This window comes from Labeo rohita, chromosome 7 (assembly GCF_022985175.1).
Source record: "Labeo rohita strain BAU-BD-2019 chromosome 7, IGBB_LRoh.1.0, whole genome shotgun sequence".
Lineage (NCBI taxonomy): Eukaryota > Metazoa > Chordata > Actinopteri > Cypriniformes > Cyprinidae > Labeo > Labeo rohita.
Window position 1 is genome coordinate 36,592,888 of NC_066875.1, and position 16,324 is coordinate 36,609,211.

Sequence of the window (16,324 nt, forward strand, 5' to 3'; positions counted from 1 at the left end):
GCAGACCCTTTGTGGTATGTAAAAGCACGTGAAGTCGGTATAGTTGCCCCCCCCTGCCGGGCTGTGGTGGTCTGTAGGTGGGGGGTGTGACACAGTGATTGACAACAGGAGGGCAAGGTGGTTATTCTCTCTAACCAAATGAGCTTTAATGGTTTATAGCATCCTCACCCAACCCCGCCCTTCATTAGTAACGATTGTTAATCACTCTTAACACCTGCTATAAACAATATGAGTAGATAGAAATCCAAATGCATATTCAAAATTATGAGGAAAATAAATGACCAAAGAGTTCAGAATACATGAAATGATATTCAGTGAAATGCAAAAAACCAAGAGCTTAAACGGAATGACTCTTGTGTTGTTGTTGATTTAAACACTTCAAACTCATGATTAAAATCCAGAAAGATGCAACATCCAAAGACTTCAGTGCTTGTTTACATAAACTTGAAAATATAGTAGACAGAATACAAACCAGAAGTCTTTAGGACTGACTATGTTTAATGATATGGAAGTCAGTGGCATACTACATATGTAAAACATTTTTTTGGACCCCAAACGTTTCCAACACTTCTTATTTTTGTCTTTTCTGAGGTAAATCCCATTACATGACTATTCAGATGCTGTTTTATTGACAGTATAAATGCTTGTAAATAATATTTATCAATTTTAAATCTATTTATTATTCGTAGCACACCAGCCACCCAATAATCGCATTAAACATTTTTGTTACTTTCATTATAACACAAATAGCCTTTAAATTCTGTCAGTTTTATCACGAAATACAAACAATAATTTTTTTCTCGCTCTTTGATGTGGTGTGAGATCACTATACTCACCTCAGTTCAAGCAGCATGTGAATCAGTCGTCTTTTTCTCTTTTCTAGTTACAGCATGAAATAAACAGGAATAAATATCAGAAGACATGATGATGAAAATTCAGAACAACTTAAACTGAATGTCTCATTTAATCGATCAACCAGTGTTTGAAAATCATCAATAAAACAGTGTGTAAATAGCATGATAGTCTTAACAACCTCAGAAGCGCTAACATTGCCAACATTGTTTTATTACTTTCATAAATCAGTCAATCACCACAGAGCCTTTTTTTTTTGAAGTAGGTAGAGTTTTATAAATGATTAACTATTCAACATTTCTCACTATCTCACTTTTTATTCGCTATAGTTTAGAAAATGGTAATTAAATATGACAAGAACTCAGAGTTAAACTCTGTCTGAACAAATTCATCTTAATAATGTCAGATAACTTTGATAGAAAGGCATGTAATAGATTGCAATCAACCAAAACTTATTCAAACAACTGTTAGTATGACTATATTTACACAACTATTAATACTTTGTTGACCAATTAACAAGCAATGCTTAATTTTGTTCAGTCTGTGGTGTGAAAAGGTCGCATTACAATTAAAGAAAAAAACACTTAAGCAAAACATGGTCAGGTAAAAGTGTCTGAATAATTCTGGTCCCATTTTTTTTTTTTTTTATCAGTTTGAATGGTAGTCCACTGTATGAAGAATTTTTGGGTATAATATGTCACAGTTTCATTTTATTTTGCTATCCTCACTTATATAAATGAACTATAGTGTCCTGCACCCACTAGTAAAAAAATAAATAAAAAATTAATCAAAATCAAAAATCTGGTGTCTGAATAGTTTATGGTTTGACTGTATAACAGAACTTTAATCTTGTACTTTTGACTTTATTCTAAAAATGTGATGATACTGAAACTGCCATATTTACTAAATTACTGCAAAGATACTCTTGGCACAGCAGTCCAAAACGCATGTGGTAATTTTAGTTGTAATTAATTTAATTCCTTCAGTGTATTTTCATATGCAACATTATATGACCCCTTTAAATAGGGTAACTTGTATGTGTAACCTATTACATTTCCAAAGTAACCTTCCCAACGCTGGTTATGTCTATACTATCGGAAATATTAACAAATAAATTAAAAGTTTTCTTTTGGATTAGAAGTTAGTCTAGCATTTATATTTTACTTCATATGAAAACCATACGTGATATGGTTTATGTGTGTGTGTGTGTACATGGGTATTTGACATTACATTTGTTATGCATTTTGATCTATTTAGTTAAGTTTGCACTGGTATAGCAAGTACATCAAAGCATAACAATAATGATTAGAGCTAAGAACGTAAAGGAAGATCTGGAGTTGATAATAAAGACTGTTATATATTCAAGTAAGAAATTTAATAATCATTTTAACCATGTTAGTGACTAAATGAGACAAAAGTCATGAGGAAGTGTGGATGAGATAAAACATGGCTATATAGCAGATATGTTGTCCATAGTAAAAGAATAAAGGTCACAAATGAACCCTCATAAACAACCCTCTGTTTCTTAGCAGACATCATTCCTATGGTAATATATTAACATGTACCATTAAAAAATAACCAAAGGTCAGTCACTGTGTATAAAAAGAAAATATTATTGGGTTTCACCTTACAGACTCAAAGCGAGGACAGAGAAAGAGATCTTAGAACATTTGAAGAGAAAACAGAAAATCAGCAGCATGTCAGCCACGTTTGAAGTTCCCTTTGTAAGCTGTGATTTATGTGTAGAGGTGAAAACTCCAGCGCTGAAGACCTGCTTGAAGTGTGAAGTCTCTATGTGTGCTCAGCACCTGCAGACCCACCTGACCACTCCAGTGCTGCTGCAAACCCATCCACTGACTAATCCTGTACAATCAGGTTCCTCCAGTCAAATGGCCAGCAAATGCTCAGCTCACGGCAAGCTAGTGGAATACTACTGCATGGATGATTGCGTGCTGGTGTGCATGTCTTGTGCTATCGAGGAAGGTCATCGGCTACACAACATGAAGACGCTTCAGACCGCCCATACGGAGCTGTCGGGTCAGTTGAGAGAAGAGTTAAAGGCACTGGCTCAGAGGCAGAACCAGGCTAAAGAGCTGGAAAGGTGGCATAAAAACCAAATGCAGATTTTGGAGAACTGTGTTAGTCAGCTGATGAAATCTGGATCAGCTCTGAAAGAACTGGCACTCACAAATTCACAGACTTCATTATCAGCCAGACTGGGTGCTCTTCAGACTGCCCAGCAAGCTGTAAGTTCGGTTCTAAAGGAAGAGGATCATTTCAACTTCTTGCAGAAATTTGCCAGTGTACACAAAGCTATAACGGAGGCTCGCAAAGTGAATCTCAAACTGGGCTTGGGGCCAGGACCTGATCGAACTAAAATAATGGAAGACATCAGAAAAGTTAGACAAGTTATTGAGAAGCAGGTGCACAAATTCCAGAGAAAATTTTTTGCTTTTGCTGATCCCCAATCCTACTCAGTCGTTCAGGACGATCCAAATTCAGTCTCAGAACTAACCTTTGACCCACAAACTCTAGGGCCTGAGATGACTCTGTCTAATGACCTTAAAATGTTGTTCTACACCAGAAGCTCATTCCAAGGTTATAGAGGCTCATATACGGCACAGACTCTTCGCCTGCAAACAAAACAAACTGGCAATATGCGCTGGTCCCTCAATCTCTCTGAGCATTGCGACTGGACCATTGGCCTTTGTAATACCAAAGCCATGAATGGGAATTATTCAGAGGTATATGGACTGAAGAAGCAGAATAAGTCTCTCTTATCCGTAAAAACAGAAGATGCCAATCGTACAAGTGATAATAGGAGAAGTGTTCCAATAATTCAGACTTCTGAATTCTCTTATGAATTCCATGTCACTGGTCCATGGAAGGTGGAAGTGATCTGGGATGATACTTCAAACCTACTAGCCTTTTACAGCAGAAATAAACCAACCAAAGGTTTTTTACTGTGTAAACTTAAAGCAAAAATGCTCTGTCCCTTTATTACTTTTGAAAACATATCGTCTAATCTACAAAAAGAAAACAGAGGGCAGCACCAGACTGGTCAACGCTATGTCAGCTCTGTCAGCAATTCCTATACAGAATTACTCTGTGTACTCAAATAATAATCAGAACAGAACTTAAAATGGCAAAAAGTGTCATTCATTTTTTTTGCTAATTGTTTCTTCTTTCTTGTTATGTGTCAAAATAATTATCTCTTAAAAATGTATCCAAATGCATAGTAAGTGCTTAGGGGGGAGATGAGTCTTATTATTCCAACTGAAATATGCAATGATGAGGTCTTTTTAATTGACTTTTTTTGACCCAGACTCCTCATCATCCACTTTCTGTATGAAGAATCCTTTTCTTAAGATGACATATTCAGAAATATTATGCATTGTACTTCTATCCTCTATCATTTTATCATTATACAGGATGTGTGACTAGGGGGATATGTATAAAGTCAATTTTATATGCATAGTAGAAGAGAATTTAAATTTTCTGTGATATTTATTGTGTCAAACTTTACACCAGTATGTTAATTTTGATTAATGTATATCAACTCCTACCAGTGGTGCAATAAATGTTAAAACCAATTATCATGTGCAAAATAAACAGATTATTTCTTCAAAAGAAGAGCATGTGAAGAGCAGGTACTTTTTCAGTCCACACCATCAGTAAAGCATATTCTCACAGTCATTCTCAAATTGCATGATGAGCAGGTTGGATGCAGAAACTTTCCTCTAACTCACTGAAAAAGTCTTTCAAAAATACAGATCAAAAATAAAGTCCAGTTACTGTGACCTGGACAGATTTAAAAATGCAGTTTTAATCATGGCTAAGTTATACAGCATTTTCACAACACATTATACTTAGCCTTGTTAAGGAATTAAAAACATCACAGTGAACTTTAGGTTGCATCATTTCTGAGTTTACAGTGCTGAAAACAAGTTATCAGCAATTGGTGCAAATAAAACTTAATGGACACTGATTTTAAAATGTTTCAATGTACAACATCATACAAGACAATGCAAATACTTCTATTCATTGCAAAGACTATAGAAAACTCAGGGCCATGGGTTCAATTCCCAGTGAATGCAAGACCTGATAAAATGTATACCATGAATCCAATGCTTTTAATAAATTATTTGCCACACATAACCAAAAATTACTAAAAGGTGTTAATTAAGAAGCAAATGTAGTATAATACAATTATTTTGAATTTTATTTTTGTTTATTGATAAGTTCGTTCATTCATTGACATTAACAGGTGAGATTATCAGTGGGGCAGAGTATTTTCTTTTAATGTTTGTACATGGGTTTAAAAATGGATAGAGATCCTCAGTAAACCACTGTTCAGAGAAAGAGTAGATATGAGACCTGGACTCCAAATTATAAAAGGAGACCAAGCCTTCATCATAATCTACAAACACACCCACCTTCTGAGGCTTCACTTTCAAGGACAGAGAGACAGTAGGTCCAGCACAGGCACTATACTGGTTCCCATTTCTCAACCGCAGTGTCCAGTAACCATTCTGAGGACTCAGTGTGATCTTCCCCTTTCTGGTAATGGATTTTCTGGCCACTCCTATATCCCAATCAGTTTTCCCCTTCACCAGTACCTCAAAATAAAACCTTCCAGAGGAGAATGCTTGCTTTCCCAGGACATTGCCACATTTGTCAAACCTCTCAGGGTTGTCTGGTACATTCTGTTTTTTTTCTCCACGTCGCACTTGCTTCCCATCTTCAGACAGGATGAGATATTGATGAGCTGTATCTGGATCCAGTGTCACATCCGCTAACGAAAATGAGTAAAATTATTATATTTACATTACGTATATACTGAGAGCCAATACAAGACTAATATCCACCTTTTTCATCCCATAAAAGTGGGCGTGGGCTTTTGCACATTTTATGGGTTTGGCTTTCGGTCTCATCTGCATCCAGCTGTGTGCAAAACAGCTCGTATTGCTGCTTCATATTGCAAATTGGTGTGTCTTACCATATTATTTTAATGTGTTATCTTAATTATGAACACACTGGTTTGTGATGCAAACAGTTTTACCGTTTACTGCACGATGTTACCCTCCTTATTTCCCTGTAGCAGATAATGAACCTCACCCATAGACCTCACCCATAGACTTTCACGTTGAGGAAAAAGGTGGATTTCACAACAACATTAAAGGTAAAATAGATTAATAAAGGTATAAATGATTTTTATTACTCACCTGCATATTTTCTTATCTTTTTGATATCTGAAAAGACACGTTTAAATGATTTTTAAATGTGTCTAAAATGAATTTGGTTCATTGGGAGTTATTTTACTCACAATTTCTGGCACAATTAAAAGAGAAGTCCACTTCCAGAACAACAATTTACAAATAATTTACTCACCCCCTTGTCATCCAAGATGTTCATGTCTTTCTGTCTTCAGTCGTAAAGAAATTATGGTTTTTGAGGAAAGCTTTTCAGGAGCTTTCAGGAGCTTTTCAAGTGCCGTTTAACCCTCTGGGGTTCTTCGGTCACTTCTGACCGGGAATTTTTTAAATAAAAAAAATTAAAAATCGTAGCTTCATCGGAATGGTACGAAACTTAGTGACTTTTATGGTACTTGGTATATGAACACACAAAAAAATTGGGGACAGGATTTGAAAAGTCTAAGTGGTCGTAAAAAAAATAGTCACACTCAGGGCCTTCGGGTCAAAATGACCGGCCATAGGAAATGAATGGGAAATTGGCAAAAATATGAAAATACAGAGTTTTTTTGTGCATACAATCTACAAATCAGCCACAATCCAGAAAAAAAGCACACAACAGTGAAGGGGTGACTCTCTAAAACATCAGTAGTGCAAAACACTACAATACACACACACACACAAATGAACGTGTGTCATTTCAAAAGCTAATTTTGGGAAATGTGTGAAATAGAAGCAATCAATGTAAGAAATAAAGTGCACAGCAATGAAAGCATGAGACTGTAAGCCATCAAGGTTGCAAAATAGACACACACACACGCACACACACACACACACACATAGGGAAATATGAGACTGGTGAGACTGTAACAGAAAAATGTGAGAATATGTGAAACAAAATCAATGAATCAAATAAAAGGGGGACACTGGATCCAAAATGCAAAAGTCACACACCATGTCTCTCTCTTGAACACACACACACACACAGGGAAATATGAGACTGTAACAGAAGAGTTATTGTTCATTGAATTTTACAAAAAATAATTTTAATGAAATGTTCAAAATAAATAAAATAGTTATGACTGAAATAATTGCATTTTTATTAAGTTTAAAACAATGGGTAACAAAATGCTTTCCATTGGTTCTCTTTCTAATGCAATGTTCAGGTTTGACTCTATTATAAAGTAAAACTGGTGCTTCAAATTACCAGTTAAACCAATCAAACAAACAAAAAACTTGGCAAATAATAAAAAAAAAAATAGTCTTTGATAATCTCATATGATATATTAAAATCCACAACCTGAAAAGGCAAAGGCAAATATGTGCAAAAACAACTAGAATTCACAAGCCCTTCTACAGACAGCAGTACATTCATCTAGTGATTAAAATATGATATTGCTTGATAATTATGCTCACCACACCACCAGATAGCACCAATCTGACTTCAAAAAATTGTTTTCTATAGGCCAGGTCTCTACTTTAAACTGAAATACAGCATTAATTAAAAAATAATAAAAATTATATATATATAAAAATGTTATATTATATTCAAAGGGAAAAAATAGATCATAATTATTGCATAAATATTAATTATTATCATAAAATTCTCTCAAAACACCACAGAAAAAAAGAAAAAAATATATATATTATTGAACAAAAATACATTTGATTGATTTTACTGAAAAAAAAAAAAAATGATTTCAGGGGTCTGGTCACTTTTGACCGTGAAGGTCCTGAGTGTGACTGGAAAACGAAGAACCCCAGAGGGTTAAATGCAGCTTCAAATGGCTCTAAATGATCCCAGCCAAGGAAGAAGGGTCTTATCTAGCGAAAATGATCTGTCATTTTTTTTGGAAAATAAAAATATATATACTTTAAAAGTATATATATTTTTGTATATATATATACTTTAAAAGTATATATATATACAAAAGTTTGTGTAGTACAGGCTCTGGGATGCACGTCCACGATGCTACAAATTAGTGATGGGTCGTTCTTGAACGATTTGTTCATTTTGAACGAATCTTTAATGTGACTTGGGAAGAACGAGTTGTCTTGGGGAGTGATTCATTCAGTCGCGCTTGTGCAACATCTATTAGGTTTCATACTGGAATTAGTTTACCTGTTTCGAGTCTTCAGGTTTTCGAGTCGTTCATTTATCTTGTGGGGCTGTTACATGATGAACGAACGACTCGAACCCAAAGCCTGCATCCCAATGTGCATACTATCCATCCTAAATTCTATGTGATAGTAGTAATTTTCAATACTATTTAGGGCAGATAGGGTGTATGCACATTAGGATGTAGGGGAAGACTCGAGAGATGAGCTAATCAATTCTTTTTTTCAGCTCACACTGCATTGGTTAAGCTAATGGTGCTGTCACGTGATGAACGAACGACTCAAACCCAAAAACTTGTTAGATAAGAGGTGAGGTGAGCTACTCATAGACTAAAGACCCAGGTAAACATTGAATTCATCTTTTCTGTTTCTTATGGCATTACAGTTTTGTCTTGTTTGTGCTGTGATCAATGTTTGTGTAAGCAGTAGATGTGTTAGGGAAGTAACACGTAACATTTTAATTATATTTTGCTAAAATGAATGAAATGACTCAAAAAAAGATTCGTTTCTTTTGCTGAACGAGACTCAAAGATCCGAGTTGGTAAAATGATCAGAACTTCCCATCACTACAGCGAATCACGTTCATCATCTGTGTACTCCGGCTAAAAAAGGTAGAGTATGGCGAAAACTTCATCTTATTTTCTCCTATAACTTCAGAATTGTCCAACATCGGTGTACCTTTTTGTTTGTAAACAGCGTTTGACTTACTTGTATTTTCTTAGTCTTTGTGCGTTCGCTTTGTAAACACTGGGTCTGTAGTTTTGCCTATGTTCCGCATGACCTTTCGATTTGATCCAATATTATGTAGTGTCGTGGACGCACATCCCAGAGCCTGTGCTACACAAGCTTTTGTGCTTAAGAAGTATACAAATTTTTATTTTCCAGAAAAAAAAAAAAGACTGGTCATTTCGCTAGATAAGACCCTTCTTCCTCGCCTGGGATCGTTTAGAGCCCTTTGAAGCTGCATTTAAACTACATTTTGGAAGTTCAAAATCGAGGCACCAATAAAGTCCATTTTATGGAGAAAAATCCTGAAGACAGAAAGACATGAACATCTTGGATGACAATAGGGTGAGTAAATTATTTGTGAATTGTTGTTCTGGTAGTGGACTTCTCCTTTAATGTAATATATGCACCTGTAAATTCCATGCATATACCACACATTATATTGAATGATTTTATGGAACAAAAATAAATCTCTGGCAGAGATAATATTAAAAACATGAGCTCACCTTTTTGAATCCTCCTCAAGTAAAGAACTGAAGAAATTTCAAAACATGAATAAGATAAATAAACACTGTAATTGTCAAACAATTTCTTTTTGTTCAAATGCAGCTACAAAACGAAGACAATTTAAAGAATAATTATTTTGCATCTACATGAATTAATGAAAAACAGACATCACCTCTTCTTATGTAAACAAAAGTAGCAACTGTAACTGCAGTAATGACGCTGACCACAGTTGTAATTGAAATCCAAATGACCGATGTTCTCCAAAAGTGAAACATTTTACCTGTAGCAAAAACCTGATTAAATAAGAGCAGTACTCAAATGTACAAAAGCTTAAAAAAAGCTTATTGTACCTTATTTATCCATTAATGGTATATTGTATCTTACAATAATATATTAGTACTTTAAAAGTACAAACAGTATCTAAAGTACACATATTGGTACCTTTAGAAAGTGTACCATCTTAGTGATTATTAACAAACATAAACTTAGGCATAGGCAAACATTTTCTGTACTAAAACATTTACAACAAACTTGTAAATCTGTGATAAAATCATTATTCATTCTGAATCATCACGACTGCTTCAATATACTTTGAACATTTAAGAATGATGAACTACCCAAATCATACTCACTTGAGACAATAATGTCTGTTTGAAGCATGTGATGTCTCAGTTTGACTCTACAGTGATACTTTGTCTCACGGTTATGCACAGTGATTCTGTGTTTCACATTGTAGCCCTTTGCATCTTTATGTGTCTCTGTAGAATCAGAAATCAAAGTGTCTCCTTTATTGTCCAGCCACTGAAGCTCAGGTTCAGGATTCCAACCTTCACATTCACATAGCAGATGAAGCCCTCCTGAATAATCAAACTCCTCTACAGTAATCAGTGGATGAGTTCCTATAGCTGCAGAGATCAAGAATAATAATTAATACATTGTACTTGTACAATAAAGTATCTGTAGTATTAAAGGAGAAGTTCAGTTCCAGAATGAAAATTTCCTGATAATTTACTCACCTCCATTTCATCAAAGATGTTCATGTCTTTCTTTCTTCAGTCGAAAAGAAATAAATGTTTTTGAGGAAAACTTTCTAGGATTTTTCTCCATATAGTGGAGTTCAAAGATGGACAATGGGATAAATGTCCAAGTAAGAGTGAACATGTGAAGAAAGCCAAACGCCCTTTACAAAAAAAAGATTAAAATAACGATGCTGGACGACAAAAACTAATCACACGTAACTTCGCAAACGTGACTACGCAATGCATGAAGACGTGCATGTGCATCTCAGAGCTAGTGCAAGATGAGCATTTGTTGTTAAAAACTATATACATTTTTATTTTTTTAAAGAAAATGACAATGTTTTGCTACACAAGATCCTTATTCCTCGGCTGGGATCACGTACAGCCTTTTGAAGCACCATTGAAATTTGGCAATTTGGACCTTTGACTGATCGGCCACCTTTGCAGTCCATTATACAGAGAAAAATTCTGGAATTTTTTCCTCAAAAAAACATTATTTCTTTGCGACTTAAGAAAGAAAGACATGACATCTTGGATGACATGGGGGCGATTCAATTATCAGGAAATTTTAGTAATGAAATTGATTTTCTCCTTTAAGTTGATTTCAAAAGCTTTTGTTTTTGTTACTTTCAAAAAACATAATTTTTGTAGTCTTCGCACCTCCAACGGAAACATTAATAGTGATGTCATCATACCAGGAGCTGGACTCAATAAAACACTTGTAAACTCCATTATCAGCGACTTGGACTGAGGAGAGCTTGAGTGATGCGTTTCCATTCTGTAGTTCTTCTGGGAACAGTGCTGTTCTCCCTCTGAAGTACTGATCCTGCTTTGTGATTTTGTTTTCACGATTCTCATAAAGATACAATACTGAGTCTTGACGGTCAAGTCTAAACCATTCCACTCTCATGTTCACAGCACTGGTGTTGGGCTTGATAGAACAAGGCAGGATCACATCTTCACCAATAAAAGCAAAGAGAGGTTGTGCAGGTCCCACAACATTATACATCTCTAAAACAAAGAAAATAATGTCTGAATCGGTCATATAGGGTTAGTGAGTTAATTTATGGCTGTACAAAGTATAGTAACCCATCTATTTCCTAATATTGCTACATCTGCTGCGTTTTATATGACTGTATACAACACAAATATATACACACAGCAATCACCCTGATCTCAGAACAGTTCTGCTGTGGTTTTATTTGCAACATTAAATGCACCTGGTATCACTGGATCTTGAAATGCACAACACTGTCTACTTTTTCTTTAAGGTGTGAATGATTACCTGATCTTAAATCTGTAATTGCACAAAACATCAGAGTCACGGCAACCAACTTCATCCCTGCAAAGAAACAACTGAAAAAAAAACAGAACGCCTTTTATTACAAATAGTATTCTATGTGTTGAATAAAATAAATGTGATTTAGTCAAAACACTCACCTGATTTGTCTCCTGTAAACAGTGTTTAAAAGACTTGCTATCACTTCCTTCTAGAGAAAAACCAGTCAAACCAGAAATCACACATTCAAACGCTTAAAGACACACACACACACATTCAAACATTCAGCACACGCAGTCCAGATGCCTATACTTGTCGGTTTCAGTGCTGTTATTTTAAACTGAAAATAAAGCCATTGAAAGCTGTTTTAAGTAAATTCAGCTAAAAATATATACAGAGGAAAACAACTGAAATTGCTAATACTGAAATAAAAAATAAAGCTAAAGAGAAATATTTTAAAAATGAATAAAAATTACAAAAAAGCACATTAACTGATAAAATAAAAATAAAAGCTAATTCAAAATATCAATAAATATTATAATAGTATATAAATAATATTAAAATGTCACCTGGTCTGTGCATTAAATCTTTGTAAATGCAAATAGATCAGTAAAGCTTTGTTTTGATGCACCGCTTCATAACTGATTTATATCCTCTCAAATCGACGCCTGGATTTTCAGTGGAAAAATGAATATTTTGTAATTATTTATTCAACCTCATGTTGTTCCAAACCAAAAGGAGGTTGTTTTATTTTTAAAAAACTTTAAAAAAGTTTTGGGTAAAGCATCCCCAAGTGATTTATGCGAAAATGCCTTAATGAAATTAATTAATTTAAAAAAATAAACTGTATATACAACATTGTATTGTAAGCAACGTGTATATACAACAAATCTGAGGAATTTAACAAGACAAAAAAGAGAAAAATAGCGCCACCTGAAATGCTGTCTATTAACAGCGCTTTGTATTCTGACATATTTTCAAAATATTGGACCAGACGTTACTCTTTCTGTATCTCAACCTGCTGAGATAGTAAAGAAATCAATAAACAAAGCCTTGTCTCACTTTAGCAAATACTCTCTTGAGTCACACAATAATCTTCATATGTTTATTGAAAGCAACTGTTGTAACTGAACTGGCTCTAATTATTGGTGGTTGCTCTGCGGGTGTTCGTTTTTGTTCGCGTTGGCTGGTGTTGTGTATTTTGAGCGTGGGGAAATACACTGGGCATGAATCTTCTGCATACACATTTGCTCCAGAAGTAGTTGCTGTTGATCATTCTGTAGAGAGACCTGTTGTTTTTGTAGAGCCTGAGTTCTTTGTAAGAGGTATTTATACTCCTCTTGCAGGCTTTTTTTCACTTGAAACACCCTGTTCATATAGGACATCAGGGAGTGAGATGCCTCCTGGGGAAAAGGGGATGAAAATATCCTGACCTGGTAACTCATGGTGATGTGACTGTACAGTAATACTGGCTGAGTTCACAACAGCATTCACTCACCTTGTTGGCTGAGATAGTGAGAGCTTGCACAGTGTCTTTTGCCTGTTGCTCACAGCTCTGCTTCTTTTTAATGAATTCAGCCTTTTGAGCCACCAGAGACTCTGAATGATTGCATTGCATGGTAGTCAGCTCCTCCTCCAGCTCAGTGATACGACACGACTGCTGCTGTTTTAGAGTCTACGACACAAGTAAATACATATGTAAAAAAACACAAAAAAAAACATTCCACTTCAGTGCAGTATGAAGAAATACAATTTAACCCCAGTACAATACAAACACACACACACACACACACACAAAAATAAAAAACAGATCCCGCTACCTTAACCTCTTTCAGGTCAGCAATTTCTCTATTTAGCAAGGCCAGCTGATTTTCCGTCTGCAGGATCTCCGTCTGCAACTCTGAAAACACAATCAAGTGCACAATCAATTTGAGGTTTCAATAGCATCTAGCCAACTACTGGTCGCATCTGTTGTTTGTGAACTGATTTGTAGTAATGTAGGATAATGCAATCCTATATCTTCAGTCATTTTTAGTACATTCTAACCACACATTTTTCCGTCATTTCTTGTACAGATGCATAAAGACTTGTCTTACCATTGGTCTGCTCATCATGTTTATCCTGCATGCTCTGTCTCTGTCCCTGCAGCTCCTTAAGTTCCTTATGGCTCTGATCACTCAGAGTCACTATTGAATTCTGTCTCTTCTCTGCTCCTTTAGACATATATGACATGTACTCTTTCTGCACAGCACAGAGAACAATGATTGTGTGTGTGTATATATATTAAAGCAATTATGTTGATCTGTGTTAATTTATGAGAACTTACACTTTCCATACGGCTCTGAGCTATCTCTTTCTGAAGAAACTCATTTTCTTTTCGTCTGGAGTTGAATGTGTTAAAAAGTCAAACACTAACATAAATGCAAACCAATCACATCTGTCAGTTACAGTTACTGGGCTGGACAGTATTAGGATTGTTGGTCAATCGATAAGTAGAGGTTTGTGATAGTCGCACAAAGGTTTTCGGCTTTTCCTGTTTCTTTTCCACGCATGTGCAATCTTCAATAACAGTAAACGCTGTGTTTTACATGGCCTTGAAATATTCATTTCAAAATCATTCTGATAATACACTGAACAAAATACATCCAGTTGCTTTAACAGTAGAAAATGATTTGCTGGTTTAATCTGGTCTATGTTGTATCACAGCCTGGTCAAGGTGATTAGCCAGATAAAAAAACAGTGTCATAAACTCCTCTAAAAGCATCAAACCAGATTTGTCTGGCCAGATTAAGAGACAAAGTAATAATTTTAGCTTGGTTTCAGCATGATGCTTCTGTTTGTGCAAAAGGATACAGTTGTTCAACTCTCCTCTTCAGTGTGCATAGGTTCTCAGTTAGAGTCTCATATCTGTGGGTTGCAAAGCAATATAAACTAGGTTGGTGACCTTGCTACATCAAAAGTGATTCTTAGCATCTCTACAAACAACTCACTCCCTGTGTAACAACATCTGCCTCTGCGATTCATCCTGTTCAGCGCTCTCAGCCGAGACACCTGCGTCCTGCTGACTCTCTAACTCGCTTTTCTTCATTGAAGACATCCTAAAACCAGCTAGACAAAATGTTAACTCGTACACAGCACGCTTATAACGACAAAATGATATCTAACGTATTTACTTTCCGAATCAGTCTAGTCTAGCAGTTCATTCTTTTCCACTCCCACAGTTGGTTGCACCGTGTAACCAAGACAACCACAAATAACATTCGCTGTAGGAGCCAGATTCACAGCATATATGTATAAAAGTTTGTTTTCGATCATTTATTTCTAACTCAAAGCGCACGCTATTCATAATCAAGCCTAAGTTAATATTATTTTGGGAAAAACAATTGTAAACAGCCGTGTTTGAAATGTGTTGTGTGTTGATATGATACACGCTAGCCGCTAGATGGCGCAAGATGCTCTTCTGGAGTCAGTGTTGCCATGTCCGCATATTGTAAGCTAACATGGACTTGTCTTTTTTCAAGCTCATATCCTCATTTTTCTTCAACGCTGCGGCGAAAGTAAGCCTATGGGCGAGACTTCCGGTTCATTAGCCGCTATAGGGAAATGATGAGAAGAATAACAACGTGCAGTAAACTGTTAAACTGTTTTCACTACAAACCAATGTGCTCATAATCAATATATTAAAATAATAAGGTAAGACAACAATTTGCAATATCAAGCAGCAAAACAAGCTGTTCTGAACAGCTAAATATAGCTGAACGTAAAGGAAGCTAGCACATAAAATGTACAGAATTTACAAAATAATAATGGGATAAGGTAAGGTGTATTGGACTTATTGGATTCATTATTATTGAAATAATGGAATCACTTTCAGAATTATTTTTCAACAGCCAAAATAGACGCTTTAAAAAACATTTTAAGTAGCCTAGCAGGTGACATAACTCCAACTCTTATCCACTTTATTTTTCCCATAAGAGTGGGTGCAGCCATTTGTAATTTTTTTGTGTCTGGCTTCTGGTCTCATCCACTTGCAGCTAAAAGAAAGCTTGTTTTGCTGCTTAATATTGCAAACTGGTGTGTTTTGCCATATTATTTTAATGTATGATCTTAATTATGAACACACTGGTTTGTAGTGCAAACTGTTTTACCGTTTACTGCACTTCAATATTCTTCTCGTTATTTCCCTATGGTGGATTATGAACCGGACGTCTAACACATTACCAGAAAACAGCTCACTTCCACAGTGAAAAATAAGGTGGATAACAAAACAGAATATTATCATCCACTGATGTGGATACTAAGGTTATCATTATTATTATAGTTATGCTTGAATGGACTTTAAAACTATAAAATGTTGATAAAACATTTAAAATGTCAATCGATCAACCATGATCAACCACTATTTACTGTTCAAGCCTCAAAGAGGGAGACTGAATGAGATGGCCAGTTATGTGTAATATTCAATTTTTTGTAAAACTATATATTAATTGAAAATACATAATTTTAACATTTTTGTTTTAGTAAGTTGCAGTTCAGTTATGCTAAATCTATTTTATATTTTTATATTCTAAATTTATAAATGAAATGATATTAAGTACTTCTTGCTTATTTTGGACTGTTTTCTTTTTTCT

At 35.3% G+C, this 16,324-nt stretch overlaps 1 protein-coding gene across 1 annotated transcript; it reads right to left on the bottom strand.

Annotated features, from left to right (window-relative positions):
• Positions 1-4,638: 4,638 nt before the first annotated feature.
• ccdc166 (coiled-coil domain containing 166) lies at positions 4,639-15,096 on the bottom strand. The gene is made up of 15 exons (XM_051113856.1): positions 14,684-15,096; positions 14,547-14,600; positions 14,020-14,074; positions 13,790-13,934; positions 13,514-13,593; positions 13,192-13,368; positions 12,983-13,096; positions 11,855-11,904; positions 11,700-11,770; positions 11,075-11,425; positions 10,028-10,300; positions 9,568-9,675; positions 9,395-9,421; positions 6,078-6,104; positions 4,639-5,647 (listed from the first exon to the last, which is right to left on the bottom strand). The coding sequence occupies exons 1-15, from the start codon at positions 14,788-14,790 to the stop codon at positions 5,100-5,102; spliced, it is 2,187 nt and encodes a 728-aa protein (XP_050969813.1). The 5' UTR covers positions 14,791-15,096; the 3' UTR covers positions 4,639-5,099.
• Positions 15,097-16,324: the final 1,228 nt, after the last annotated feature.

What these genes read in the sequence shown, in the direction of transcription:
- ccdc166 (XM_051113856.1), bottom strand. Translation starts at nt 14,790, where the DNA reads ATGTCTTCAATGAAGAAAAGCGAGTTAGAGAGTCAGCAGGACGCAGGT. An exon ending in CTGACCTGAAAGAGGTTAAG is followed by an intron (nt 13,369 to 13,513) that starts GTAGCGGGATCT and finishes CTTGTGTCGTAG; the next exon opens with ACTCTAAAACAGCAGCAGTC. An exon ending in AGGCTCTACAAAAACAACAG is followed by an intron (nt 11,905 to 12,982) that starts GTCTCTCTACAG and finishes GTTTTTCTCTAG; the next exon opens with AAGGAAGTGATAGCAAGTCT.